Raw genomic sequence first — 27699 nt, forward strand, 5'->3', positions numbered from 1 at the left:
GGGAAGGGAAGGGAAGGGAAGGGAAGGGACTCAAGCTTAGGGTATTGAGCAACCTGACTGCTCAGTGCTCACTTCTTGTGCCCAGATCAGCAAAGGAAATCATTGTTCTTATCACTGCTGGTGCTACTGGTTTATTCATAGGAACATGGGATGATTCAGGTTGGGAGGGACCTTAAAGATGATCCCATTTCACTGTCCCAGGTTGTTCCAAGCCCCATCCTGGCCTTGGGCACTGCCAGGGATCCTGGAAGTGCCATAGCTGCTCTGGGCACCCTGTGCCAGGGCCTGCCCACCCTCACAGCCAAGAATTCTTCTCTAGTAATTCTTAATATTATTATTATTTAACAGAGCTCATCTTTACTCTTCTGGCTCACCAAGAATGGAGCTGCAGCCGTTTATCCCCAGGAAAGCTCTTTTCCAATATCTGAACTTGCAGCAGTCAGCACAAAGGCTCAGTCCCAGATCTGACAGGATGACTGATGCAAGCTGTCAGCCAATATTTGACTTTCCAGGTGAGATTAGATTTAGCTTTTAATTTAATATAAACATAAGTGCAGTGCAAGGCACTTATTTCACAGGCACCTGCTCCCAGCCTTGTGCAGGCTCCTTAAAGACATTCCTGCTCTTTTTGGGGGAGTTTCACCCCATTATCCAGTGGAGCTGGAAAATCCTGAATCTCCTTAGAGAAGGACACAGCAAAGGTAAGCTGCTGTTACAAGTCTATTTCCTCCTGAAAAATGATAGCAGTTTTTGATGGAAACCAGGGAAAAAGCAGGTTTTACAGACAGTAAAGGCAGTTTGTATTTGTATTTTCTCATTTAGTTTCATTAATTACCTTTATCCTCTGTATTTGAGCATGTGTGAGGGAGTAACTGCAGAGGGATCCACCTGCACGTGTACCTGAATCCCTGTGGGCACAAAGGCTGAATTCCTGAATTCCTGAATTGGAACACATCCCAAATTTTTATTAGCAATGAAAATTCACTGCCTCTTCCCCTTGGATGCAGCCAACTCCTCATTCTTGAGGATGGGACTGGGAACAAAGGGCTTTGGGGGAAGATTTCCACGGGTTTTAGGGCTTGGCTGGCCTGGAGAGAGGAAGGAATTGCCCACATTAAAGTGGGACAGCCTGGGTGGGAATGGGATCTGGGTGGGAATGGGATCGGTGTGGGAATGGGATTGTGTGGGAATGGGATCAGGTGGGAATGGGATCAGGGGGGAATGGGATCTGGGTGGGAATGGGATCAGGGTGGGAATGGGATCAGGGTGGGAATGGGATCAGGGGGGAATGGGATTGTGTGGGAATGGGATCAGGTGGGAATGGGATCTGGGTGGGAATGGGATTGTGTGGGAATGGGATCAGGGTGGGAATGGGATCAGGGGGGAATGGGATTGTGTGGGAATGGGATTGTGTGGGAATGGGATCAGGGTGGGAATGGGATCAGGGGGGAATGGGATTGTGTGGGAATGGGATCAGGTGGGAATGGGATCTGCGTGGGAATGGGATCAGAGGGGAATGGGATTGTGTGGGAATGGGATCAGGTGGGAATGGGATCTGGGTGGGAATGGGATCAGGGTGGGAATGGGATCAGGGGGAAATGGGATTGTGTGGGAAGGGGATCTGTATGGGAATGGGATCAGGGTGGGAATGGGATCGGGGGGAATGGGATCTGGGTGGGAATGGGATTGTGTGGGAATGGGATCTGTATGGGAATGGGATCTGTGTGGGAATGGGATCAGGGTGGAAATGGGATCAGGTGGGAATGGGATTGTGTGGGAATGGGATCTGTATGGGAATGGGATTGTGTGGGAATGGGATCAGGTGGGAATGGGATCTGTATGGGAATGGGATCTGTATGGGAATGGGATCTGTGTCGGAATGGGATTGTGTGGGAATGGGATCTGTGTGGGAACGGGATCTGTATGGGAATGGGATCTGCGTGGGAATGGGATTGTGTGGGAATGGGATCTGTATGGGAATGGGATCAGGTAGGAATGGCTCTCATCAGAATGGGATCAGGTGGGAAGGAATTCTGGAGGGGGATTTTCCTCCTGTGGGACACACACCTGGTTTATGGGGCCTGAGCAGCACTGGCGTCTGAATTTTGGGATAATGGGATCAAACATGGCTTTGCAGTAGCAGGCAGTGTCTCTTCCCCTCTGGGGACTGTCCCAAATGGTCCCTGAGGGCACTCCAGGGATGGAGTCTCAGCCTCCCTGTCCCTCCCATGGCTTTGTCTTCTCCTCAGGAGCAATCCTTCCTCCCTTGTGGATTCCCCTCTGCAGGGAAGGGACAGTGCCACAAACCCTGTGACAGGGACATGGGGGCCTTCACCAAAGTGTCCCCAGAGCAAAGGGACCTGAGTGGGCTCCAGGATGGGCAGAGGGATGGAGCAGCTCTGCTGGGAGGAAAGGCTGGCACAGCTGGGATTGTTCACCTGCACAGGAGAAGCTTTGGGCTGAGCTCAGGGTGGCCTTGCAGGGCCTGCAGGAGCCCCAGGAAAGCTGGAGAGAGACAATTTCCAGGGGATGCAGGGACAGCACCCAGGGAATGGCTGCCAGTGCCAGAGGGCAGGGCTGGGTGGGATCTTGGCAATGAGGAATTGTTCCCTGGCAGGGTGGGCAGGGCTGGCATGGAATTCCATCCCTGGATCCCTGGCAGTGCCCAAGGCCAGGCTGGACACTGGGGACAGTGGGAGGTGTCCCTGCCATGGCAGGGGTGGCACTGGATGATTTTAAGGTCCCTCCCAGCCCAAACCATTCCATGATTCTGAGTAGGACCTCCTTGGGTCTCTGAACATACTGAACCACTCAGAGATGGGGATTCTCAGCTGAGCTAAAGCTGCACCTTCAAGTGTCAGAAGGGGACTGTTACCAGATAATTGACATAACACCGACAAAATACTCCAAACCAACTCTTTTAATGCAGACATCTGATTTAAAAGAATATTTTCTTGTCTTTAGCAGCATAATTGGCGAGGATGACCAAGCTGCAGAACTTCACTTGGGCAGTGGAAGATATTTTCAAGGAAACCTTCCTCAATTACATGAACAGCTGGAGGAGGAACATGACAGAAGCAGCGGACAAACTGCAGGCTGAGGTGGCTGCTGAAAACTTTGACTACGTTATCCTGTACCTGATGGTGATGATTGGGATGTTCTCCTTCATCATCGTGGCCATCCTGGTGAGCACTGTGAAATCCAAGAGGAGGGAGCACTCCAATGATCCCTATCACCAGTACATTGTGGAGGACTGGGGCGAGAAGTACAAGAACCAGGTGCTGAACCCAGAAGATCTCAAGTGTGTGATCCATGAAAACCTGGGGGCAAGGGATAAAACAAGCCCAGAGTCACCTTGACTCTCTGGGAATGCCAGCAGTGAGGGACTCATGGAGGCACACAGAGGGAACTCACTGGAATTCCAAAGAGCTGTGGAAGTGTTGATTCAATTTACACACAGGTCCATGGATAATGGAGTCCTGAGGAAATCAATGCGATGGCTCCTGTGAGGATCTTGGGAAAGTCCAAGAAAAATTTGTGATTGTGCTTCCCTTTGATAGTCTGTCCTTTGGGAAAATAAAGCCAAGACAGGGATAACTTGATTATTTGAGCATTTTTAAAATCCACAAGCAGATCTGGATGTTCCCACCTCAGAATAACTGTGAATTAGTGCTGGTCAAAAGTGCCAATTTAGATCCAAACTGTGTGACTTAAAACCACTTTAAAAATAACCTGAAAATATCCAGTAAAATCTCCAATCTCCACACATTGCCTGAAGAAGCAATTAGGGAATTGTGAAAAACACCAATCATTTGTTTTTAAAATTTTAAAGGTTTAATAGTAATAAAATGGTTATAAAAACAGTAATACAATTAGAGTAATAATAATCTGGAAAAATTGAATTAGGACAATATTAGACAATAAAAACAAAGAGTTACAGACAGTCCAGGTACCTTTTTCTTGGCATCACAAGCCCGAAAAAGGGCCCACATTACCAGAGGATTAACCCTTAAAAACAATAACCTGTTGCATATTCATACACCTCATACATGATAAATTCCATTCCATTAAATTCCATTCAAACACAGGATTCTGTCTGCTCATCTCTTCCTCTAAATCCTAGCAGCGCCTTCCAGGCAGGAAGAAGTTCATTTCTTCTGATAATGCAGCAATAAATTCTTTTTCTCTGAAAGATTCAGGTGTCCTGTGGCTCCTATCTCGCTGCAAGTCCTTTCTTTAAAAAAAGTATTCTTCATAGCATAGTTTCTATTTGAACATTTTTTATAACCTAAAACTGTATTTAACACACTACTTAAGAGAATTAATACAGCCTTACTTTCTAACACAACACATATAATATTCATTTGAATATTTGCCAAAAGCCAATCATAAAATAGATGCATTTTTCACAGGAATGGATCACAGGAGGGACCTGATACCTGCACACACTCACTCCCGACTCCTTTTTAGTGATCTGATTCCTTTTTTGCTCGTGTTAAATAATAAATGACAAAGGGCTTCTTTTCTTTGGGGGCCTTTGGCTTGTCTTGGGCAGTGGGGAGTGCCACAAGGGTGGCAGCAGCAGGGTTTCCTCAGGGATCAGCATTTTCCACACCAGGAGCAGATTTTGAGATTCGAGCTGATACCATCACTCTGTAGATGTGCTGGAGGTGCAAAAGAAGCACAAGGAGCAGGCTGGAGGAAGGGATTGTCTACTCTGCTTGTGTGAGACCTCACCTGCAGAGCTGCCCCTGGATCAACACCAGAAAAAGGTGGAGCTGCTGGGAGAGCTGAGAGAAGCTCCAGGGAGAGCTCAGAGCCCCTGCCAGGGCCTGAAGGGGCTCCAGGAGAGCTGCAGAGGGACTTCTCACATAGAAATGTATTGACAGGACAATGGGAAATGGCCTTAAAATGAAAGAGGGCAGGTTTATGTCAGATGTTAGGAAGAAATTATTTAGTGTGAGGGTGAGGCCCTTACACAAGCTGCCCACAGAGAGGATGTGGACTCCACATTCCTGCAAATGTTTAAGGCCAGGCTGGACAGGGCTTGGAGCAACCTGGACACCTCCCACTGCCCCAGGCTGCTCCAGCCCCAGTGTCCAGCCTGGCCTCGGGCACTGCCAGGGATCCAGGGACACCCTGTGCCAGGGCCTGCCCACCCTGCCAGGGAGGAAATTGTTCCTCATGTCTGATCTAAACCTGTAATTTTTCAGTCTGAAGCCATTCCCTGTGTGCTGTCCCTGCATCCCCTGGAAATTGTCTCTCTCCAGCTTTCCTGGGGCTCCTCCAGGCCCTGCAAGGCCACCCTGAGCTCAGCCCAAAGCTTCTCCTGTGCAGGTGAACAATCCCAGCTGTGCCAGCCTTTCCTCCCAGCAGAGCTGCTCCATCCCTCTGCTCATCCTGGAGCCTCCTCTGGGCTCTCTGCAGCAGCTCCAGCTCCTCCCTGGGCTGGGCCCAGGCCTGGGGCAGCTCTGCAGGTGGGAAATCACCTGAGGACAGGGGCACAGGGGCACAATCCCAACCATATCCCAACCCCAGCTGCGCACGGGGGTCTCTGGGACCTCGCCGCGGTCCCTGCAGGATCTGTTTTATGGCAGAACTGTTCATTTTGAGGGAGAAAAGCGGAGCACCGCCATGCCCAGCGCGGCAGCCGAGCGGGCGGAGCGGTCCCGGCCGGGCCCGGCGCTGCCGCTGCCGGGAGCTCCGTGAGGGAGCGCCGCCCCCGCTGCCATGGCCGCCCGCAGGTAGGACCGGCCTGGGCCCCTTCCTTTCTTCCTTCCTTCCCTTCCTGCTTCCTTTCCATCCCCTCACGGCCTCGCGGGGCTCCGGCGGAGCCCGGCCCGCATCGCCGCCGGCCCCGAGCGCTCCGCTCCCGGCAGCCTCGGCCGCTCTGCGGGGCCGGGCCCGCTGCCCGCCCTGCCCCGGCCTGGCCTTCCCCTGCCCCTTCTCCACCGCCTCCTTGCCCTCCAGGCCTCCTCCTTTCTCTCCAACCCCCCTCCTGTCTAATCCACCCTCCCTTCCCTCTCTCCAGTCCCTTCCGTGTTGCTCACCCCGCTTCCCTCCATCTCCAGCCCCTCTCTTTGCCCTCCACCCGCCCTTGCTCTCAGTCCCTTGTTCCGTTCTTCTCCAGCCTCCTCCTTGCTCTCCAGCCCCCTTACTTAATATCCGCCTTTCCCTCCTTGTTCACCAGCCCCCTTTCCTAGTTTTCCATCGCCTTCCTTCCTCTCCAGGCCCTCCATTCTTGTTCTCCACTCTCCTTCAGCCCCCCTCCTTATTCTCCCCTTCCTCTCCAGCCCCCATTCCTTGTTCTCCAGCCCCCATTCCTTGTTCTCCAGCCCCCATTCCTTGTTCTCCAGTATCCCTCCCTTTCTCTTCAGCCCCCTTTCCTTGCTCTCCACCCGCTGCTTTTCTTGCTTTCCACCTCTCTCCTTGTTCCCCAGTCCCTTCCTTCTGCTCCAGTCCAGGACAGAGCTGGGCTGGGATCCAGGGGCAGCCCCAGCTGCTCTGGGCACCCTGTGCAGGGCCTGCCCACCCTCCCTAATTCCCCATATCCCATCCAGCCCTGCCCTCTGGCAGTCTAAAACCATTGTCCCTTGTCTTGGCACTCTCTGCCCATATAAAAAGTTCCTCTCATTCCTTTTCAGCACTGGAAGGGGCTCTAAGGTCTCCCTGGTCCCTTCTCCAGGCTGGACAATCCCAGTTCTCCAGCCTCTTTCCAGAGCAGAGGGTCTCCAATTTTGGGATCATCTTTGTGATGCCATGGTGGAAGAGTCTGATGTGCCCCTGGCATTTCTGGGTTTGGTTTGATTTTAATCCAACCAGTGTGAATGAAACGTCCCATCTGCTCTGTTCCTGTTTTCCAGAGTTTGGAGTATGTGAGGAGCTGCCAGAGGAATCACTCATATTTTAATTTCTGCTTCATCAGGTATGAAGATCTTGATGGTTTTTTTCAATTGTTTTGATGTTGCTTGAATTGGAACCTTGAGTTGATCCAGAATCAGAATCAGGTGTGGGTTGGAAAGGACCTTAAAGATCATGTCATTCCAAGCCCTGCCATGAGCAGAGACACCTTCCAGGTTGCTGAGAGTCCCATCCAGCCTGGCCTTGGTGAGTGACACCCTTTTCTAGCTCAGAAATGTCACATTTAATTGCACTCAGATAACTCAGTAGCTCGGTGCTTTCCAAGGCCTCATGGCTGGAGTTGTCCAGCAATCCCCAAAGGGACATCTCCAGCCCCATTTTATGGGAATGCTGGAGCTCTTGGCAGGCAGGGTGAGATGTGCAGCCTGCCAGGACAGCTCCAGGGGGTTTGGATGCTGGCGATGCTCTGGGGATGTTCTGTAGTGCCTGGGGGCTGTCCCTGCTCTGCAGACAATGCCCTGAGAGCCTGGGCTGGGCTGTGCTTCTGGGGAGGGCTGGAGCTGCAATCCAGGCTTGGGATTCAACTCCCTGCTCCAGCACAGCCCTCCCTGTGCCTGGGGCTGGAGCCAGGGCTAATCCCAAGCTCTGGGATATGCTGCAGCCCTCCCTGAGGGACACTGCAATGAGCCTGCTGTGCCTGCAGAGCATCCCAGAGGATTTGGGGGTCACAGGGAATTGCTGGAAGGTGGGATCTGGCCAGACCCTCTCCTCTTTCCCATCTGCAGGAGTCTGATCTGCTTCACCAGACAGAATTCCCTGGGATGAGGCTGCACACAGAGCCCAGGATCCCAAAATCCCAGCGTGGTTTGGGTTGGGAGGGACCTTAAAGCTCATCCAGTGCCATGGGCAGGGACATCTCCCACGGTCCCAGGCTGCTCCAAGCCCTGGGACACTGCCAGGGATCCAGGGGCAGCCACAGTGGCATTTGTTGGAAAAGGAGGAATAAAGGAATATAAAAGGAATTAAAACTATAAGGAATAAAGGAATAAAACTATAGCAACGCTGTGAGGGCCCTGAGCAAGGAGGAATGATGAGGAGGACTCCATGGATGTCAGAAGGCTAATTAATTACTTTATTATACTATATTATGATTATGAGATGATATGATATCATTATTATTATTATCATTATCATTATTATTTACATCTAAAACTGAATCTGCCAAGCACCCAACCTTGCACACACTGCCCAGAATCTGTGCCTGTCACCCAGCAGTCCTGACACACACACACACCCCTGCTGGCCCTGACAGGCCAAGGAAACAAAGCACCATCACTTTGGGTGAACAATCTCCACATTGCATTCTGCTTTGGCACAAACACGGGCACAGCAAATGAGATAAGAATTGTTTTTCCCTTTCTCTGAGGTTCAGACAATGTGAAACCCAGAAATATTCCTGGGAAGAACTGTGCCTTGCTTTTCTCTGTGCAGAGAAATGTGGAGGGGCTACATAAAACTGCAGGGGGGACCTGGCAGTGCAGTCCCAGGGAATCCCTGCCAGCCTGGGGCTGTTCTATCCCAGCTCTGGAGCATCTGTCAGGGCATCCCTGGCAGAGGCTGCTGCTGCTGCTGTCCCTCCTCACGTGGCTGCTCACAGGAGCAGGTGAGGGGAGGGAGCAGTGCCCTTGTGTGGGGCCCAGGCCCTGGGTTTGCCTGCATTTCCCTGGGGAGGGAACAATGCCTGCCTGTGGATGTGTTCCCTGCTCCTTTCTGTGCCTTATCTCCTCAGGAAAGGCAAACACTCCATTCCAGCTGTTGATTTAAGATATCCCAGCCTTGAAAAAGCAGTGTTGGGGCTTTTTGCTCTTGCACTGATGACCTCAGTGCTCATAAATGGTGGTTTTTAAGTGTGAAGGGAATCCTAGAATCCTGGAATGGTTTGGATTGGAAGGGATTTCAAAGCCCATCCAGCCTCCATGGGCAGGGACACCTTGCACTAATCCCAGGATGCTCCCAGCCCCAGTGTCCAACCTGGCCTGGGACGTTCCAGGGATCCAGGGGCAGCCCCAGCTGCTCTGGGCTTTAAAATCCTCCCCTTTCCCCACTTTCTCCCCTCTTCCCACTTTGTTCTCCCTGCCCTGTGCTGCTTTTTTCAATCCTGAGGTCTCCACTGGATTTCATAAGGGCTGGGATCAGAGGGGGGCTGGAAAAGGCAGGAGATGAGAGGGGGAGAAGTGCTTGGCCATGGAGGCTGGTGGGATGTGGGAATGCAGCCTGGATTGGAGGGAGCAGTGACATTCCCACTGCACAGGACACTGTGGGGACAGAGCAGCACAGCTGGCAGCTCTGGGAAACATCCTGGGGTTGCAGCAAACATGGAAAGAGATGTTGGGCAAGGGATGCAGGGACAGCACCCAGGGAATGGCTCCCACTGCCAGAGGGCAGGGCTGGGTGGGACATTGGGAATCAGGAATTGTTCCCTGGCAGGGTGGGCAGGGCTGGCATGGAATTCCATCCCTGCATCCCTGGGCCAGGTTGGACACTGGGGACAGTGGGAGGTGTCCCTGCCATGGCAGGGATGATCTCCAAGGTCCTTCCAACCCAGAGCATTCCATGATTCCATGAAATGAAGATACATTTCCTTGGAGGTGTAACAGCAGTGACTGTTCACAACCACCCTGCCATTGCCTCAGCAGGAGAAGGAGCTGCACAATCAGGATCTGCACAGGAATAGTGGCTGATGGAACAGTCACTGCCACTCCAGGGCCTTGGTACAGCTGGGCCTTGGTCACTCTGCACGAGTGGGAATGTTTCCAGAGGGGTCTCAGCAGGGTGAGAGGGAAAAGGAGAGGAGAGGATGCTCTGGCTGGAGAAATGAGAAAATCTACCCAGAAACTGAGCTGCAGGAACATTGAATTTCTGCAGGGAGCTCAGCAGCTGCTCTCTGGTGTGGTGCTGATTTATCCAGCCCAGCTTTTCACGGTGCTGGAGTGTTCCCTCCTGCTTTTCCACTCTTGCTCCATGGACAGGAAAGGCCTCCAGGGGTTGATTTGGATCCCAGCAGCTGAGCAGAGAGCCCAGGGCAGTGCTGTGTGTGCTGCAGCCTTTTCATCCCAGGAATTCAGCTCTGGAATGCTTGGTGAGCACTCAGGGCTCCAGGGACTGCTTGCTTTGCTAACCTCTGTATTTATAAACTGTTAGGATGGAGAATTAAATTAATCAATCACAGAGGACTGAGAAATTAGAGGATTAATTCAATGTTCAGGCTCCAAACAGAGCAGGTGGGCTTGGAAACCCTCCAAGGCAGCTCCTGTGTGTCCCTGGGTCCCAGCAGAGGCAGGCAGGGGGAGCACACACAGCTCCAGCCCCCAAAGGCAGCCGTGCTTTCCATGTTGTGCATGGGGCAGCTGCCAGGGGGTGGGATTGCAGCCCCAGCACCTGCTCTGGGCTGTCTCAGCCCTGGCCTGCTCCTGTCACTGAGCCCCAGAAAGGCCCTGAGGTCCCTGGGGGTTGCTGGGGATGAGCCCCTCCCAGGCAGGGTCGGCTAATTAGCAGCTACCCTAATTCTCTTTCAGTTTCTGTTTCTCCAGGACTTCATTCTGCTTTGTTTTTCATTTCTCCAAGAGTTCATTCTGCTTCTTTTTTCCATTTCTGCAATAGTTAATTCTGCTTTGTTTTCCATTTCTGCAATAGTTAATTCTGCTTTGTTTTCCATTTCTGCAAAAGTTCATTCTGCTTTAATTTCCATTTCTGCAATAGTTAATTCTGCTTTAATTTCCATTTCTGCAATAGTTAATTCTGCTTTGTTTTCCATTTCTGCAATAGTTAATTCTGCTTTGTTTTCCATTTCTGCAAAAGTTCATTCTGCTTTAATTTCCATTTCTGCAATAGTTAATTCTGCTTTAATTTCCATTTCTGCAATAGTTAATTCTGCTTTGTTTTCCATTTCTGCAATAGTTAATTCTGCTTTGTTTTCCATTTCTGCAAAAGTTCATTCTGCTTTAATTTCCTTTTCTGCAATAGTTAGTTCTGCTTTCTTTTTCCATTTTTTCAAGAGTTCATTCTGCTTTAATTTCCATTTCTGCAAGAGTTAATTCTGCTTTCTTTTTCCATTTCTCCAAGAGTTCATTCTGCTTTTTCGTTATTTCCCATTTCTCCAAGAGTTCATTCTGCTTTCTTTTCTGTGTCTCCAAGATGCTCCTGCCCTGCCCTGTGCCTCCAGGAGTGTGACCCCCCCAGTCCTGGGGCACCCCACAGCTGAGATGGTGGCCTTTAACTGGAAGGTGAGGCTGGGGCAGGTTCCCAAATCAGGGATTGCTGCTCTTTGCATGGGGGATGTGTTGGGTGGGATCTGATGGTTCCTTTCCCAGGCAGGGTTGTTTGACCCCCACCCTCTCAGGACAGGGGATTTCTTCCTCTCCTTCCTTGCCCATGTTAGACCTGAGCTCAGCAGAGCTCAGCTCATCCCTGCTGCTCCTGCCTTTCCTCTCCCCAGGTTTTCCTCTGGCTGCTCTTCCCTCAGCTGCTTTTCTTACTGGATGGGAATTTCTCCCCCTGTGTTTTTGGGGTTTTGGGGGTTTGGGGGTCATTGTGTCAGGCACCACAGTGTTGGAACAGGTTCCTCCTGCATGGAGCTGTTGGAACAAGTCCATGGAGGCTCCAGGATGGGCAGAGGGATGGAGCAGCTCTGCTGGGAGGAAAGGCTGGCACAGCTGGGATTGTTCACCTGCACAGGAGAAGCTTTGGGCTGAGCTCAGGGTGGCCTTGCAGGGCCTGGAGGAGCCCCAGGAAAGCTGGAGAGAGACAATTTCCAGGGGATGCAGGGACAGCACCCAGGGAATGGCTGCCAGTGCCAGAGGGCAGGGCTGGGTGGGATCTTGGCAATGAGGAATTGTTCCCTGGGATGGAATTCCCAGAGCAGCTGGGGCTGCCCCTGCATCCCTGGAATGTCCCAGGCCAGGCTGGAGCACCTGGGACAGTGCAAGGTGTCCCTGCCTGTGGAACTGGATGAACTTTGAAATCCCTCCCAGCCCAAACTGTTCTATGACTCTGTAATTAACAACTTGAGCTCATTAAATCAAACTTTCTCCCAGCCCTGGTGTTGCAGAGCTGCTGCCTCTGTGATTGTGGGGACATTGGCAGAGCCTGGTGCTGTTTTTCCAAGCTCCCTGCTGGTGTAGGGACACAAGGCTTGGCCTAAATTCAGAGTTTTGATGTGTCCTGACAGCTTTGGGAGCTCCTGAGGGAGCAGGGTGAATTCCAAGTTCTCAGATTTACCACAGAACCCTGGAATGTCCTGCTGGGAAGGGACCCACAGGGATCACCCAGTCCAAGGCCTGGCCCTGCACAGACCCCCAAAAAACCCCACCCCATCCCTGGGGGCCTGCTCAGTGCCCACCACCCATTTCCATTGGATTTTCCTCTCCAAGTTTATATTTTTATAGCATTGAAACACTCTGTGCAATTCCAGGCATTCAGCAATCCTTGGATTTTTCACTTTTCTCCCAGTTTCAAGTCATTTATCTGCCCCTTCCATTTCTCAGCAGGTTCATTAGAGAATTGCTGTGAATTAAGATTTCCTGGGGTGTTTTTGGGGATCCCATCTGAGAGCTGATCCCCAGGGATCCTTCACTTGGGAGGATTCTTCAGCAGCTTTTCCACTTCCACAACTTCCCTAAAATACTCAGCTCTTCCCCTTTTTCAGCTCCAGGTGGTGCAAATATTGCTGGAGAATGAGCAAAAGGAGTTCAGGGCTTAAGGAAAGGGTTTTTGTTTTGTTTTTTTCTGCTTTGTTGCTGTGCCTGGTTTAATTTCCCACAGAAATAAAAACCATGGTGAGAGAGGAGCATTAATATTGGAATGGAAGATGCAGAGCATCCCTATAAATTCATTTTTAATTGTCCAAGCGTTCCAGAAGTGCCTAAACAGATTCTTTGGCATTCCAGGCTCTGGAGAACTTCCCACTGCTGATGTACATCTTGGCAGCTAAAACATTGATCCTTTGCTTGGCCTTTGCTGGAGTCAAAATGTACCAGAGCAAGAAAATTGAGGAGAAACTGAAGAGGGAACGTGAGGAGAAACTGAAAGCAGAAGCAGAGAAGAAGGATGAGTGAAGAGTGCCTCAGGTGTGGAATTGATTGGGCTTGGACATTGCTAATCCCAGTGGGATTGATTTGGGTTTGGATCCCAAAATGAGCTCTTGGGATATTTGGGATGTTTCAGGGATTTGCTCTCTCATTTTTTTGTGGAACTTGCGTGAACCACTGTCCTGTTGGAGGATGTTTGAGCACAATGTTCCCTCTCTGTTTTTATCTGCCTGGGTTTTTGTGCCTGATGCACAAAGAGAGGGATAAATTGGGAATAACTGCAGGGGAGCAGGCAGGCAGGATGCTGCAATCAGAGCTCTGGGCTTGAAGTCACAAAATAAAGAGAGAAAATAATCAGCCTTTCTAGAGGAGTGAAATTATTGACAGCTTGGGGGTGGTGTAGCTGGAAAGGGCAAATTCCACACCTGGAATTCCCAAAGGGACAGGTTCTGCCATGGAGCATCCACCATGTAGAATCCCCTGAGAAAAATGCACAATTTTTCTGCTTGAAAGAGCAAAATGAACATTACAAAATTCTCTAAATTTGAGATTTTCATTCTGAAATTCCCAAGTTCCTCCCCTCTGTTTCCAAAGCTGAAGCAGTCCCTGCATTCTTGGAGCAAATCCATGAGCAGAATGAGTCCTGCCTGCTGCTTGGATTCTATTCCCTGCCTTGCTTGTCATTTTTGGAGCAGTTTGCTTCACTTCTCCCTGTTCTGCAGCAAAATGGGAATTCTATTCCTGCCTGCCCTTTGGAAGCTCAGTGGGAGTTTGATGTCATGTTGCTCTTTATTGAAATAAAATCTTATTTCCTTTTCTGAGGTCATCCCCTCCCATCTAAAGGCACTTAAAATCTTTCCTCAATTTTATTTCCACCCTGTCACTGTTTTATTCCCTTTATTCCCAAGGATTGGGAATGGTGCCTAGAAATGAGGCCCTGGGAATAACCATGGGAACAAAGTTTTTTTCTATTTACACAAAAAAAACCCCAAAAAACCAAAAAAAACCCCAGCAAAACCAAAGGGGTTTTTCATGCTTCCAGCAGATTCAGGACTTTGCTTTGGGGCAGATTTTGGGCACTTCCCTGGCAAAGGAAAGGTTGTGCAGGGCTTGGAGCAGCCTGGGGTAGTGGGAAATGTCCCTGCCCATGGCAGGGGTGGATGGGATGAGGTTTAAGATCCCTCTAACTCAAACCAGTCTGGGATTTTGGGGTTCTGTGCAGTTTTATCCCAGGGAATTCTGTTTGGCAAACCCCACAGCTCCAGGGATTTCTGCCCCAGGATGATCACAGAACCTCAGTGCCCAGCAGGTGACACCACCCTTGGTGTTAAAACCTCTCTGATTCCACAGAAATTCCCTTCCCACTCCCCAGAGCTGCCCAGCAGAGACCTTGTCCTGGGTAAATTCTGGGATTCAGAGGGAGGAATTCCCCCATGGAGCTGGGAGCAGCTCCAAAGGTGCCCTGTGAACACTGGAGCCCCTGTGCCTGCTCTTCTCACTGCTCTGTCCCCACCCTGCAGGTTCCTGACACTTGGATTCCCCTCCCAGGAGGATGAAGCCTTCCTGGAAAAGAAGGATGGGTAACCTCAGAGTGACACTTAAATTATCTCTGGTTTTATGTGTACAAAGCAGCTGAGCCTCTATTTATGCAATAAAAAATGTCTTTGTTTAAAAAATAAACGTGGGTGCTGCTTCCTCAAAAGATTGGAGCTGCAGGGGAGGCACTTGGGAAGGACCAGCTGCAAGGAGGTGGCTGGGATGGAAGAGGAAAAGGCTCTGGAGGGAAAGATGGAGGAGAAAAATGCTCTGGATGCATCCTGGGAGGCTCCAAGGCTCATGGAGAGGCAGGAGGAAGTGGAGAGGGCTCAGTGCAGCTTTTGCAGCTGCTTCCTGCAAGGGCCAGGCTGTGGGGCCTGCCTGGAATCAGGAGGACAATCCCAGGAGAGGAGCAGCTCCAGGCTCTTGGTGCATCCAGGACTTCCTTGGGCCCATGGAGATCACAGAGGGAGTTTCATGGCAGGAATTTTATCCCAAGAAATCTCTTTGGTTCCTTGTTCTCTGCTCAGCCTGGGGCAGCTGTTCCTGCCTTTGCTGTGGCACCAAATCCTGGAGACCTTGGGCGTGGAATCCTGGAATGGTTTGGGTTGGAAGAGACCTAAAATCACCAAAAAATCACCTAAAATCACCTTGTTCCACCCCTGCCATGGCAGGGACACCTCCCACTGTCCCAGGTGCTCCCAGCCCCAGTGTCCAGCCTGGCCTTGGGCACTGCCAGGGATCCAGGGCTGGAATTCCATGCCAGCCCTGCCCACCCTGCCAGGGAACAATTCCTCATTGCCAAGATCCCACCCAGCCCTGCCCTCTGGCACTGGCAGCCATTCCCTGGGTGCTGTCCCTGCATCCCCTGGAAATTGTCTCTCTCCAGCTTTCCTGGGGCTCCTGCAGGCCCTGCAAGGCCACCCTGAGCTCTCCCTGGAGCTTTTCCTTCTCCTGGACACTCCCAGCTCTCCCAGGCTGGCTCCAGAGCAGATTTAGGTTCCTAACAGAGAATTAGAGAAACAACAATAAAGGCTCAGGTGTGGCAGTGCCTCAGGGACCTTCACATCCCCATTTCCATTCCAAAACACTTCCTAGACCCTTCTGGGAGCTAAGCAGAATTTTTCCAGTGGAATGGGGAGAGGAGGCAAGAGAAGGCTGGAGAGCCCTTGGAGGAGCCCTGAGCTCAGCCCTCACCTGAGCAGGGAGCACAGGGGGTGCTCAGGGAGCTCCCTGGAAGTGCAGGGATGTTCAAATCTCCTTTTTCCTGCTGTCTCCTTGGAGACTGGAGAACAAAAGCAGTGCAGAAAGGCATTCCCAGCCCAGAGCAATGTCCTGCTGTGCAGTATCCTGCTGGATCCTAGAGAAATACCCTGCTCCAGCACCCCAGGGAATGCAGCAGTTCCCCTCTGCTCCCAGCACTCCCCTGTGCACGCCAAGGTGAACTTGGGGGGGATTGAATTCAGCTCCTGGGGTGCCAGTGAGCACAGCCTGTGCCCACCTCCCTGAGGGAAACTCAGGAATTCTGGGGGAGCCACTGCCCCAAAGCTCCCAGGGAATTGTCAGCTCTGCTGCCACCAGGGCTTGGCTCTGGGCACTCACTGGTTGTTTTTGGATATCAGCCCCAATCTGGAGTGTTTAGGCTGTCCAGAGTAGATTTTTCCAGGAAAAAAAAATAATAACAATGATGAGGAATTATTTTTTAGCTTTTCAACTACTGTTTTGTGAGCAGAAATCACCATCTCCCTGTGCAGCTCCATTTACCACCAAAGCCACTGGGCATCATTTAGCACCCAAAGCAATCAAGTCTGGCTTAAATTCACCCCTGCCAAAGATGTGCAAGAAGGGAATTAATGCTCTTTTTTTTGTCCCTAAATATGGAGGAAGGAGCTGTGAGGAGTCTCCTCAGAAATCCTGCAAATTCCTGCACAATCTCTGCAGCCAGATCAGAAAAATCTTTGCAGTTAAAAGACTTCAAATTTGCCCCAGCCTGATTTTTAGAATCCCAGGGTGGTTTGGGGTGGGAGGGATTTTAAGGATCACCCAGTGCCACCCCTGCCATGGCAGGGACACCTCCCACTGTCCCAGGCGCTCCAGCCCCAGTGTCCAACCTGGCCTGGGACACTACCAGGGATGCAGGGGCAGCCCCAGCTGCTCTGGGAATTCCATCCCAGCCCCTTTTTACCCTCACAGCCAGGAATTTTCTCCCAGTATCCCATCCAGCCCTGCCTTCCTCCTGCCTGAGGCCTCTCCTAAATTTCAGTGTAACATCAGAGCTTGGCATGGGGGTTATCCAATAATTTCCAGGAAAACAGAAGAAGGTCTTGTGCAGTCCTGTCCCTTCCCAGACTGAGCCATGGCTGTTCCCAGTCCTGTCCCCAAACTGAGCCATGGCTGTTCCCAATCCTGTCCCCAAACAGATCCATGGCTGTTCCCAATCCTGTCCCTTCCCAAACAGACCCATGGCTGTTCCCAGTCCTGTCCCCAAACTGAGCCATGGCTGTTCCCAATCCTGTCCCCAAACAGACCCATGGCTGTTCCCAATCCTGTCCCCAAACTGAGCCATGGCTGTTCCCAGTCCTGTCCCCAAACTGAGCCATGGCTGTTCCCAATCCTGTCCCCAAACAGATCCATGGCTGCTCCCAGTCCTGTCCCCAAACAGATCCATGGCTGTTCTTAATCCTGTCCCCAAACAGATCCATGGCTGTTCCCAATCCTGTCCCCAAACTGAGCCATGGCTGTTCCCAATCCTGTCCCCAAACAGATCCATGGCTGCTCCCAGTCCTGTCCCCAAACAGATCCATGGCTGTTCTTAATCCTGTCCCCAAACAGATCCATGTCTGTTCCCAATCCTGTCCCCAAACAGATCCATGGCTGTTCCCAGTCCTGTCCCTTCCCAAACAGACCCATGGCTGTTCCCAGTCCTGTCCCCAAACTGAGCCATGGCTGTTCCTAATCCTGTCCCCAAACTGAGCCATGGCTGTTCCCAATCCTGTCCCCAAACTGAGCCATGGCTGTTCCTAATCCTGTCCCCAAACTGAGCCATGGCTGTTCCCAATCCTGTCCCCAAACTGAGCCATGGCTGTTCCCAATCCTGTCCCCAAACTGAGCCATGGCTGTTTCCTGTCCCCTCCCAAACAGAGCCATGGCTGTTCCCAGTCCTGTCCCTTCCCAAACTGATCCATGGCTGTTCCAAATTCTGTCCCCAAACAGATCCAGGGCTGTTCCCTGTCCCTTTCCAAACAGTTCCATGGCTGTTCCCTGCTGTTCATGGCAGTTTGAGCTGTGGTCTCACAGCTTCCAGGTGATTTCACCTTTGGGAGTCCCTTGTGCCACATCTCGAACAGGAGAAATCTGCTGACACTGGGGGGAGACAGCAGCTCAGCTTTGCTGCAGTTCCTCCTTCAGAGAGCAGCTGGGGGCCTGGAATTCTGAAAGAATCCCCAGATCCCTGGGGCTGGCCCAGCCCTGCCAGCCCATGCAGTGCCAGCTGTGCCCCATGGGCACCTTGTCCCCAGCCCAGAGCGCTCAGTGTCACCTGCAGGCCTTCCTTGGGCACAGAAAGGTTTTTATGGTTAAAAACACGTTTAATAGAGGAAAAGAGAATTCAGTTCAGGTTCATTTCTGAGGGAGAGGAGGCAGCAAGGATAGAGGGCCTTGGAGTGCTTGGTGTATCCCAGAATTATCAGGGTGGGAAGAGCCCTCCAGGATCATCCAGTGCCACCATCACCCCAAAGGCTGTCCCCAAGTGCCACATCAACACCAGAGGATCTGCTCAGAAACCTCTTGGAAATATTCCCATCCCAAAAATCGAGCCAGGTCACTGTGGTGCCTACAGAGCACAGGGTCTCTTCTCCTCCCCATTCCATAAAATTCCTCTTTTCCAAAGCAGGGATCAGGCTGTACCTCCCTTGCACAGGTCTGTGTTTCTGATATTGTCATTGTCACCAGTGCCAAGTGTTGAAGACACAAAATAAAAAGAGTAAAATTAAAAACTGGCTTCTAAATTTCCAGTGTTTGCACCTTTAGGGTTCCTTTTATTCACATGAAGGCTGTGTGGGTTTAAACAAAAGCTGCAATCCCTGTGGAGTGATCAGGAAAGGAGCTGCTGGGATTTTAAGGGAAACAAACCAAACTCTGCCAGGTTCTGAGGTGACTCAAGTGGCTGCTGGAATAGGGAGCTCAGGGCTCTGGGCTTTCTGAGGTCCTGAAAATAAAAAGATGAACCTTCAACAGGACATTAGACTTTAGCTGAGATAAGCTCAGCTTAATTTTAATCCCACTGAAAGCTTTTAGTCTGAGACTTGTGCCAGAATCACCTCAGGCTGGGGCTGGAGGGAGGCAGAGCTCCCTGAGCAGCATCCCAAGGGATCCAACATCCAAACAGGAATCCCAACATTTCCTTCCCTGCTTTTCCACTTGGGAATCAGCAATTCCACTGCAAATGTTCTATGTGGGGGAGAATCCTTCACAATTCCCTGGGATCCCAGCTCCAGTCTTGGCAGCATTGCTTTAACTTGTTGCATCCTCTAATTATAGCATATATGACATAGTTAATTAGTTAATATTTATTAATTATTATTAACCTCAGCCTTCGAGGCTAATGGGGAGCTGATGGACCTCACATGAGGGAGTTGGAATATCCTGAGTGGGAAGGACCCAGAGGGATCATCCAGTCCCACCCCAGCCCTGCCATGACCCCCCAGCAATTCCAGTTTTCCCCTGGGAATGTGGTCCCAACACTCCTGGAGCTCTGTCCAGCACTGCTGACCCAAGGAGATTGCGAACTTTGGTTTTTCCTCTTCCATTCATTCCCACATCCTGGCTTGGACAATTTTTAGGACAAGGCAGGATGGCAGGAGCAGCTCCTTCCTCAAATTCCTGGTGGGTTTTTGGGGAGCAGATGCCAGTGGGAACCATCTCAGGATCATCCAAACACACACAGAGATTCCTTCCTGCAAAGCTCTGCCTGGGAGCTGAAGGGAGATGTGAAAAAAAAAAATATATTAAAAAAGCAAAGAGGTGGAATTATCCCAAATCACATCTGAGATGTGAACAAGGCTTAAATCTTCCCTCTGCTGGAGCTTGCAGAACATCCAGCAGTGCTGGCCTTGGTGGGACTGAGCCATGGAATTCCTGAGTGGGAATAAACCCCCAGGAATGAGAAAGGAGCCTGGAAGTTCCCAAGTTCAGGAATCACTGCCAATAATGAGACATTTATCCCTCCCTCAACCCCTCTCTTCTACCAGCTGTTCCTGAAAGCAAAGCTTCCCTGAATAATGGCAGTCCCAGTGTCCCCCTGAAGGTCACTGAGCTCGGGGTTTGCTGAGTCTGGAGAGCAGGGAAGGGTCAGGGACAGACAGGGGGGGAATGATTAAACAGGAGGAGGAGCAGACAAAGGTCTTGGGCAGGAAAGGTGGAAACCTTAATATTGGCCTGGAATGGAGACTAATGCCAAGCAAAATGCCCCTGACCTCATGGAATAACAATAATAATAATAATAATGATGGAATTCCTGAGTGGGAAGGGATCCCCCAGTGCCAGCCCTGCCCTGCCCAGAGCCCAGCAAGCCCAGCCTGGGCATCCCTGGCAGCGCTGGCCAAAGGCTCCTGGAGCTGTGGCAGCCTCGGGGCCGTGCCCATTCCCTGGGCAGCCTGGGCAGTGCCAGCACCCTCTGGGCAAGAACCTTGCCCTAAAATCCAACCTAAATCCCTCCTGGCCCAGCCCCAGCCCCTCCCTGGTGCTGTCCCTGTGCTGTGATTTGGAGCCTTTTCCCACCTGCCTGATTCTGTGACTCTCCTGAATAGCAGAGGATTGGGATCAATGCTGATCTCCCCCAGACATTTCCCTTCAGAGGAGTTCTCAGTGCACTTGATCCCTTTTTCTCCCAACATTCCATTGTTTCCCTGCATCATCTGCAAGAAACAAACTCTGCCCTTTGGATGCCTTGCCCTGGCCAGGCATTCCTCTGAGGAAACCCTTTGGAATTGCTTCTTTCTGATGGAACAGTTCTTGCATCTTTGGGGGTCTCTGAGTGCTGAGTGGGTCAGCCTTTGGGGTATTTTGGTTTCCTGAGAGATCCTGAGGCTCATTTAGTGTTTGATCCCCTGGTGTGACCCTTTGGCTCTGTTTGAGCCCCATTTAGTGTTTGATCCCCTGGTGTGACCCTTTGGCTTTGCCTGAGCCCCATTTAGTGTTTGATCCCCTGGTGTGACCCTTTGGCTCTGTCTGAGCCCCATTTAGTGTTTGATCCCCTGGTGTGACCCTTTGGCTCTGTCTGAGCCCATCTTTCCCCATAGGATCACAGGACCAGCTGAGCTGCTGCAGTGTTGGCTGTGTCCAGAGGGATCCTGCCAGGCTGCCCCAGAATATCCATATCTGCTAAAACCCTGTCTAAACATCCCAATAACTCCATGGCTGAAGGCCAGAGCCCACATCAGGATGCCCTGTCCTTAATTCCTGCTGGAGAGGGACACCTGGGATGCTCCTCTGTGGCTAAAGCGAAATCCCAGAGTCACAGAATCACCGAGAGACTTCCATGGGCATCCAACATCAGCCCAAACCCTGTCCCCAAGGGCACATCCAGACTCCTCCTGAACCCTTCCAGTGCCTCCATCACCTCCCTGGGCAGCTGATCCCAAGGCCTGACCACTCTGTGAGGGGAAAAATTGTTTGTAATTCCTAACCTGAGCCTCTCCTGGTGCAATTTGAGGCCATTTCCTCTCATCCTCTCCTGCTGAAGTTCAGAGCCCACATCAGGATGCCCTGTCCTTCATTCCTGCTGGAGCTGCCCAGCCCCTGGTGCTGTCCCTGTGCCAGGAGCAGAGGTTGGAGCTGCAGCCCCTGAGGGTCTCCCTCAGCTCCTCCAGCTGCACATTCCAGGTGCCCTCAGCTGCTTCTGGTGTCACCTTTCCCCATGGTTTGGGCTCTCTCTGACATCTCTGCCTCTCCCACTGCAGCTCCACATGGAAAACAGCCCAAAGTCCAACCCAGGAGTGCATGGGGACAGCTCAGCTAAAATCTCCACAAGCTGAGTTGATGTTTTCCCCCTGGATTTGACCCAAGGGCCTTTTTTTGGCTGTGAGTGACTGAGGACTGGGAGGTGGCACAGCCCAGGTCACTGCCCAGGCTGGTTTTGGTTTGGAGCTGCTTTGTCTTGGCTGCTGGAGCAGTCCCAGCCTGTCTGGGCTCAGTGTGGGGCACTTTGGGACAATCCCAGCTGCTCACAGGAATTCCTGGCAGCTGCCCCAGGTTATCCCATGGCAGTGAGCTCCTGCAGAGGGAAGCTTTCTTTGGGCACAAGGAGGGATTAGGCTTTCATCCATGTGGATTCCCAGCTGGCAGCCTTTCCTGCTGGGTCAGAGGGAGCTCCTGGAAATGTCCACGTGTCCCAGCATCCCTGCAAGGCTGTTCCAGTCTGTCCCAAGGCTGGGATGTGGCTGTCACATGGAGGAGGATGGATGTGGCTGCTTCCTGTTGATGCCATGGAGCACACATGGGTGACTCTCCTTTTTGATTATCCTTTTTTTTTTTTCCTGGACTTCTTCCTGCTGTGGCTTTGCTCCCCAGTGCCTCACTTCCAACAGTGTGGCCCTTCCACAATCCTCCAGCTCTTTTTATCTGCCCTGACTCATGTCTCTGGCCTAAACTCGGGCTCATTTCCCAGCCTGGTGTTCCTCAGAGCCAAGCACCAACAAATGGCAGCTCCAGCAGCGGAGTTGGAGTCAAAGAAATGAGCCTGGGCCTTGTGTCTGGGCTCTGAACCAGCTCTGTGGTTCTGCTTTTCTCACACAGACCTTCATCAGGGTGTTCCCTCTTCCTCCCATGCCTGCTCCTCTCCCACCTGGGCCCTGCAGGAAGAAATTCCAAGGAATAAGTTCATAGGGACAGAGCAGGAGCTTTGGGTGATGTCTCCTGGCTCTCCATTCCTGGCCACCCTTCTCCCACTTCCCAGTGGGCTCCACTTTGCCTGCTCACTCAGAAAAGCTTTTATCCCAAAATCCCAAATCATCCAGCTTGGGAGAGACCTCCAGGATCCTCCAGTCCCACCAGAATCACCCCTAAATTATGTCCCCAAGTGCTTTTGGCCCTGGGGTGGGAGAAAGCTGTCAGGACTGAGGGCTTGAAAATGGGGGAAAATGTTCCCATTTAAAATGTTCCCATCTAAAAATGTGTTGGGGTGATCCATTACAGACCTGCTCCAAGAGATGGAGGAAAACTAAATGTTTGTGGGGGTTTTTTTTCCATGAAGATGAGGCATGGAAAAGCACTTAGGAGTCATTAGTCAATGAGACATGATGGAAATTCAGGTGATTTGCATCCCAGCTTGAGCACAGGGACATCTGTGACAGCTTCTCCCCCAACATTTGCATCTGCCTCTGCCTCTTATCCCTATGCAAAGATCCTTTAATTATTTTTTCCCACATTTTACAGAAAATCTCCACACACACACACACAGAGATTCCTGAGTGGGACCAGAGCTTGGCTTTGCTCTCCTGCAATATCCAAGTGCCCTGAGCCTCCCTCCAAGAGCTCCTGCTGGCAAACCCAATAAAACAACGGGGATTTCAAGCCCTGCTGAGGAGCTGGGGTGTTATTTCAAGGGCTCTTGACTAAGGTGCTGCTGTTGGGTAACATCCTCCCATTAACTTGAGTCAGATGCTCAAGGAATTGCTCGTCACCCCAAATTACCAGTTGAGTCACAGCTGCATCAGCCACAATATTTTCCTTCCCCACAAAGGGTTACAGGGTTTTGTGGAAAACATGGGCTGTAATTATCCCTCACAGCAGCAAAGGGGGACTGGAGCAAAGGCAAGGACTCCTCTTGGAGAGGTTTCTGTAAAATCCCCAAAGTTCCTTGGATCTCAGACTCAGCTCTTTTTCCTGCCCACAGGTTTCCATGATGTTAAAAGGGACTGGGGAGAAAAGCTTTGCCAGGCCTCAGCCTCCCAGAAGGAAGGGATTGGACAAAGCTTTCCCAGGAAAAGGAGATTGTTCTGGTTTTCCCTTTATTTTCTGGGAATCTGGCAGGAAACTTCCTCTCTCTTAATGCTTGTTTGCATGAAATCCTTCATGGGGGCTCCCCCCTTGTCTTCCCAAGGAATCCAAGCCAGGAAGGATAATTCCTGTGGCACAAATTGCTTCCTTGGGATATTTCCTTGGGAAGCAGGAGATTGGAGTTGTCCAGCTTGCAGGAGAGAAGGTTCTGGGGAAATTTTAGAGCTTTCCCAGGGCCTGAAGGGGCTCCAGGAGAGCTGGGGAGGGACTGGGGACAAGGCCTGGAGGGACAGGAGCCAGGGAATGGCTTCAAAATAGGATTTGATGGGATCTTGGGGATGAGGAATTGTTCCCTGGCAGGGTGGGCAGGGGCTGGGATGAAATTCCCTCAAAGCTGTGGCTGCCCCTGGGTCCCTGGCAGTGCCCAGGTTGGACCTTGGGGCTTGGAGCAGCCTGGGGCAGTGGGAGGGGGATGGAACAAGATGGTTATAAAGCCCTTCCAAGCCAAAGCATTCCATGACCCTCTGGTCCCATTCCTGGTCCCACAGGCTCTGCTGTGTCAGGGAGGGCAGGACACACCTTTCCATGGAACAAGGGTGGAACAGCACCAGATCCTGCAGCTGCTGAGCCCTGGAAGCAAAGCCCAAGGAGGGAGCAGAGCCAGGGCTCTGAGCCCAGCAGGTTTGGGCTTGTTCTCCTTCCTGCAAACCCAGACACAGCAATGGAGTGCTGGGTTTGTGCTGCTCTGGCTGGAGCTGCTCCCTGTCCCCAGAGGGGTCAGCAGGGCAGGGCAGCAGTCACTGGGCCATGGGGTGAGCAGAGCTGTGGCTCAAGAGGAGCCCAGGGCTGTGCAATCCCTGCCTTTCCCCGGGGGACAGAGGCACCACAACTATTCCTTTCCTCATTCTGATTTCACAGCACTCCCAATCCATCAGCACAGCCTGGGAGGAGCTGCTGAGGGAGCTGGGAAAGGGGCTCAGCCTGGAGCAAAGGAGGCTCAGGGGGGACCTCACTGCTCTGCACAGCTCCTGACAGGAGGGACAGGGAAAAAATGAGAGGAAATGGCCTCAAATGGCACCAGGGCAGGCTCAGGTTGAAGACGGGCAAAGAAAATTTCCCTCCATTGGAATGAGCTGTCCAGGGAGGTTTGGAGTCATTGGAAAGGTTCAGGAGGAGTCTGGATGTGGCCCTTGGGGACAGGGTTTGGGGTGATGCTGGATGCCCATGGAAGTCTCTTGGTGATTCTGGGATTCTGTGACTCTGGGATTTTCCTTTAGCCTGCTGTCCCTCTCCAGCAGGAATTAAGGACAGGGCATCCTGATGTGGGCTCTGGCCTTCAGCCATGGAGTTATTGGAATATTTAGACAGGTTTTTAGCAGATATGGATATTTTGGGGCAGCCTGGCAGGATCCCTCTGGACACAGAGGAAGGCTGCCCCAGAGCAGAGGCTGGGCAGAGCTACAGAATAAAGCAGGGACTTATTCAAAGCATCTCCTCCATGGATGCACCTTGGGCAGCACCAGAGCCCAGCCAGGGCTGCACCCAAGATGAACCAAAATGGCCCCAAAATGCACGGCCGGGCACGGGGTCTGTCCCTGGGATCAGTTCTGCTCCATTTGCACCTTGCAGTTCATTGTCCCATTCCAGCTTTAGCCCCTGCAGTCCCACCCTGCTTGTTTTTCTCTCTCCAGCCCACGGGGTTTGTGCTCCGGGGCTGAGATTTGGATCATTTGTCCTTGGTGCCCAGCTGGAGCAGGAATTGTTTTGTCTCCCTGCTCTGTGCACAGAGCTCACCATCCCTAATATGAACCCAGCCCCACACACTAAAGCAGCACAGGACCTGAAAAATAGAAAAGCTCAAACTTAAGGCATCACACCCAGGGCAGAAGTTGTGCCTCCTGTGCAGGGGAATTGCTGGGCTCAGGCCCTGCCCGTGGCTCTGGGGCCATTGCTGGGCCTGGAGCAGAGCCTGGGCCTGCTCTGACCTCTGCACACAGGGACAGACACAGGGACAGACACAGGGACAGACACAGGGACAGACACAGGGACAGACCCAGGGACAGCCAGAATCCCAGAATCCCTGGGTTGGGAGAGACCTTCAAGACCATCGAGCCCAGCCCAGCCCCAACCCCTCAACTGAACCCTGGCACCCAGTGCCACATCCAGGCTTTGTTAAACACACCCAGGCATGGGGACTCCACACCTCCCCGGGCAGCCATTCCAGAACTTTCTCAGCCTTGCTGGAAAAACCTTTTCCCTGCTCTCCACCTGGATTTCCCTTGGTGCAGCTCGAGGCTGTGTGCTCTGGGTGTGTCACTGCTGCTGGAGAAAGAGCCCAGGGCCAGCTGAGCCCAGGCCCCTTTCAGGAGCTGTGCAGAGTGAGGAGGGCAGCCCTGAGTCTCCTTTGCTCCAGGCTGAGCACCCCCAGCTCCCTCAGGGCTTCCTCACAGGGTTTGTGTTCCCAGCCCCTCTCCAGCCTCCTTGGCCCCTCTGCATGTGCTCAGGGTCCCCAGGTCCTTCCCAAACTGAGGGGCCAGAGCTGGGCACAGCACTCCAGGTGTGCCCTCAGCAGTGCAGGGACAGAATGACCTCCCTGCTCCTGGGACAGCCAGGGACAGACCCAGGGACAGACACAGGGACAGACCCAGGGCCAGGCAGGGCCAGGCAGGGCTGAGGCCCCTCTCTCTCCCTGGGGCTCCTCTCCAGGCTGAGCAGCCCCAGCTCCCTCAGCCTTTCCTGGGCACGGAGCTGCTCCAGGCCCTTGCTCAGCTCCAGGAGCTCCTGGCCCTGCTGTGCTGAGGAGCCAGAGCTGGACACAGCAGCCAGAGGTGCCCCCAGGGCTGGGCACAGGGGCAGCATCAGCCCTGACCTGTTTGTTTCCTTCTTTGATAATTTTATTTATTTATTTCATCCCACACCAGTCAGGACATGCCCTTCTTGAGACAGGCTCCAAAAGGCCCTGTCACTTTTGTCATTCTTGCTTTTAGCCCTCCCTGATTGTGAGTGGACACCAGGAGGAAAGCAGTGAGGGAAGGGCTGTGGGAGCATCCAGGAATGAAGCAGGGCTTCCTTTCTTCCCTGCTCCCTCCTCTGTCCCTGTTCCAGGCTGACATGGTGTTCCTGAGGCCTTGGGGACACAGCATTGTCCCAGGGGGCATCACCCAGCTCTGGCTGTCCCTGGCTCCTTCACCCCCAAATCAAACCAGCCTGGTGAGGGGCAGGCAATGGCCACTGCTGGGACAGGGACAGGATCCTTGTGGAAACCCAGAAATATTCTACCAGGAATATTTCTGTGTCTGCTCTGGGGTGCCCTGACCCCCAGGGCAGCACTGACTCTGACCCTCATCCATGGAGAAAGTTTCCCAGACTTCAACATAGACTGGAATCCACAAAAGTGTGAAATAGATTATGGAGAGCAGTGCAGGTGCATCACTTGGTGAGAAATTGAGGTTTTGGGATTTTTAGTGTGTTGTGAATGGAAGCAAGATGGAGGGCACAGGGTGTGGTCCTGGGTTTCTTCTTCATCGTGCTTCTTCCTCCTTCTTCTCCATGGGTTTGGGTGGCATTTTGTAATTGGGCAGAAAAGTCCCCATTGCAGCTCTTTGGGATCAGTTATTGGGTTAAAAAGGAAAATAATTCAGGTGTCAGTTCTTCATTGGATAGTTCAGTCTTAAAAAACCTTGTAACAAGAGATTGTTGGCCATTTTGTGCCTTCTAATGGAAAGCTGCAGAACTCACAGCAGTGAGACTGTTTTACTGATATAATAAGTAAGTGTTTTACTGAAATAATAAGAAATATTAAACACCTGAGTCCAAACATGAAACACCATCTTGAGTGCCTTCAACCCAGACCCAGAGAAACCAACAGATCCTGGCTGGGGCTGGGCCTGGAGGGATTTGGGTTGGATTTCAGGGCAAGGTCCTTGCCCAGAGGGTGCTGGCACTGCCCAGGCTGCCCAGGGAATGGGCACGGCCCCGAGGCTGCCACAGCTCCAGGAGCCTTTGGCCAGCGCTGCCAGGGATGCCCAGGCTGGGCTTGCTGGGCTCTGGGTGGTCCCTGGGGGTTTATTCCCACTCAGGAATTCCTGATTCTGTGGTCTGGCAATCCCAGTGTCACTGAGCAGGGGATTCTGTGTCCCAGCCCCATAGCAGTGACATAAACCAACCCAACCACCAAATTTACCACTTCCCCCTGAACAAAGTCCCTGTTAATGGAGCA

The 27699-nt window shown here is 52.1% G+C and overlaps 2 protein-coding genes and 1 long non-coding RNA gene across 6 annotated transcripts; 2 read left to right on the forward strand and 1 right to left on the reverse strand.

Annotated features, from left to right (window-relative positions):
* Positions 1-363: 363 nt before the first annotated feature.
* On the forward strand, positions 364-3455 carry KCNE2 (potassium voltage-gated channel subfamily E regulatory subunit 2). Of its 3 annotated transcripts, XM_066571715.1 has the most exons (3): positions 364-512; positions 593-701; positions 2965-3455. In XM_066571715.1, the coding sequence occupies exon 3, from the start codon at positions 2982-2984 to the stop codon at positions 3357-3359; it is 378 nt and encodes a 125-aa protein (XP_066427812.1). In that variant the 5' UTR covers positions 364-512; positions 593-701; positions 2965-2981; the 3' UTR covers positions 3360-3455. The 3 variants fall into 3 exon arrangements, with proteins under 3 accessions (XP_066427812.1, XP_066427813.1, XP_066427814.1); XM_066571716.1 differs by lacking the exon at positions 593-701; XM_066571717.1 differs by lacking the exon at positions 593-701 and having other exon boundaries at positions 2968-3455.
* Positions 2903-3670, reverse strand: LOC136571347 (uncharacterized). Its single transcript, XR_010785699.1, has 2 exons — positions 3415-3670; positions 2903-3320 (listed from the first exon to the last, which is right to left on the reverse strand). It is a non-coding gene; the product is annotated as an uncharacterized lncRNA (long non-coding RNA).
* Positions 3671-5614: 1944 nt separating this feature from the next.
* On the forward strand, positions 5615-14627 carry SMIM11 (small integral membrane protein 11). 2 transcript variants are annotated; one of them, XM_066571719.1, is made up of 5 exons: positions 5617-5744; positions 6864-6925; positions 11056-11144; positions 12807-12986; positions 14468-14627. In XM_066571719.1, exons 3-4 carry the CDS (start codon positions 11124-11126, stop codon positions 12972-12974), a joined length of 189 nt encoding a protein of 62 aa, XP_066427816.1. In that variant the 5' UTR covers positions 5617-5744; positions 6864-6925; positions 11056-11123; the 3' UTR covers positions 12975-12986; positions 14468-14627. The 2 variants fall into 2 exon arrangements, with proteins under 2 accessions (XP_066427817.1, XP_066427816.1); XM_066571720.1 differs by lacking the exon at positions 14468-14627 and having other exon boundaries at positions 5615-5744; positions 12807-13765.
* Positions 14628-27699: the final 13072 nt, after the last annotated feature.

This window comes from Molothrus aeneus, chromosome 2 (assembly GCF_037042795.1).
Source record: "Molothrus aeneus isolate 106 chromosome 2, BPBGC_Maene_1.0, whole genome shotgun sequence".
Taxonomy (NCBI): domain Eukaryota; kingdom Metazoa; phylum Chordata; class Aves; order Passeriformes; family Icteridae; genus Molothrus; species Molothrus aeneus.

Bases quoted from the DNA above. Each gene is read 5' to 3' on its own strand.
- KCNE2 (XM_066571715.1), top strand. From the start codon at position 2,982: ATGACCAAGCTGCAGAACTTCACTTGGGCAGTGGAAGATATTTTCAAG.
- SMIM11 (XM_066571720.1), top strand. From the start codon at position 11,124: ATGGTGGCCTTTAACTGGAAG. The intron at 11,145-12,806 runs GTGAGGCTGGGG...TTGGCATTCCAG, and splicing joins TGGTGGCCTTTAACTGGAAG to GCTCTGGAGAACTTCCCACT.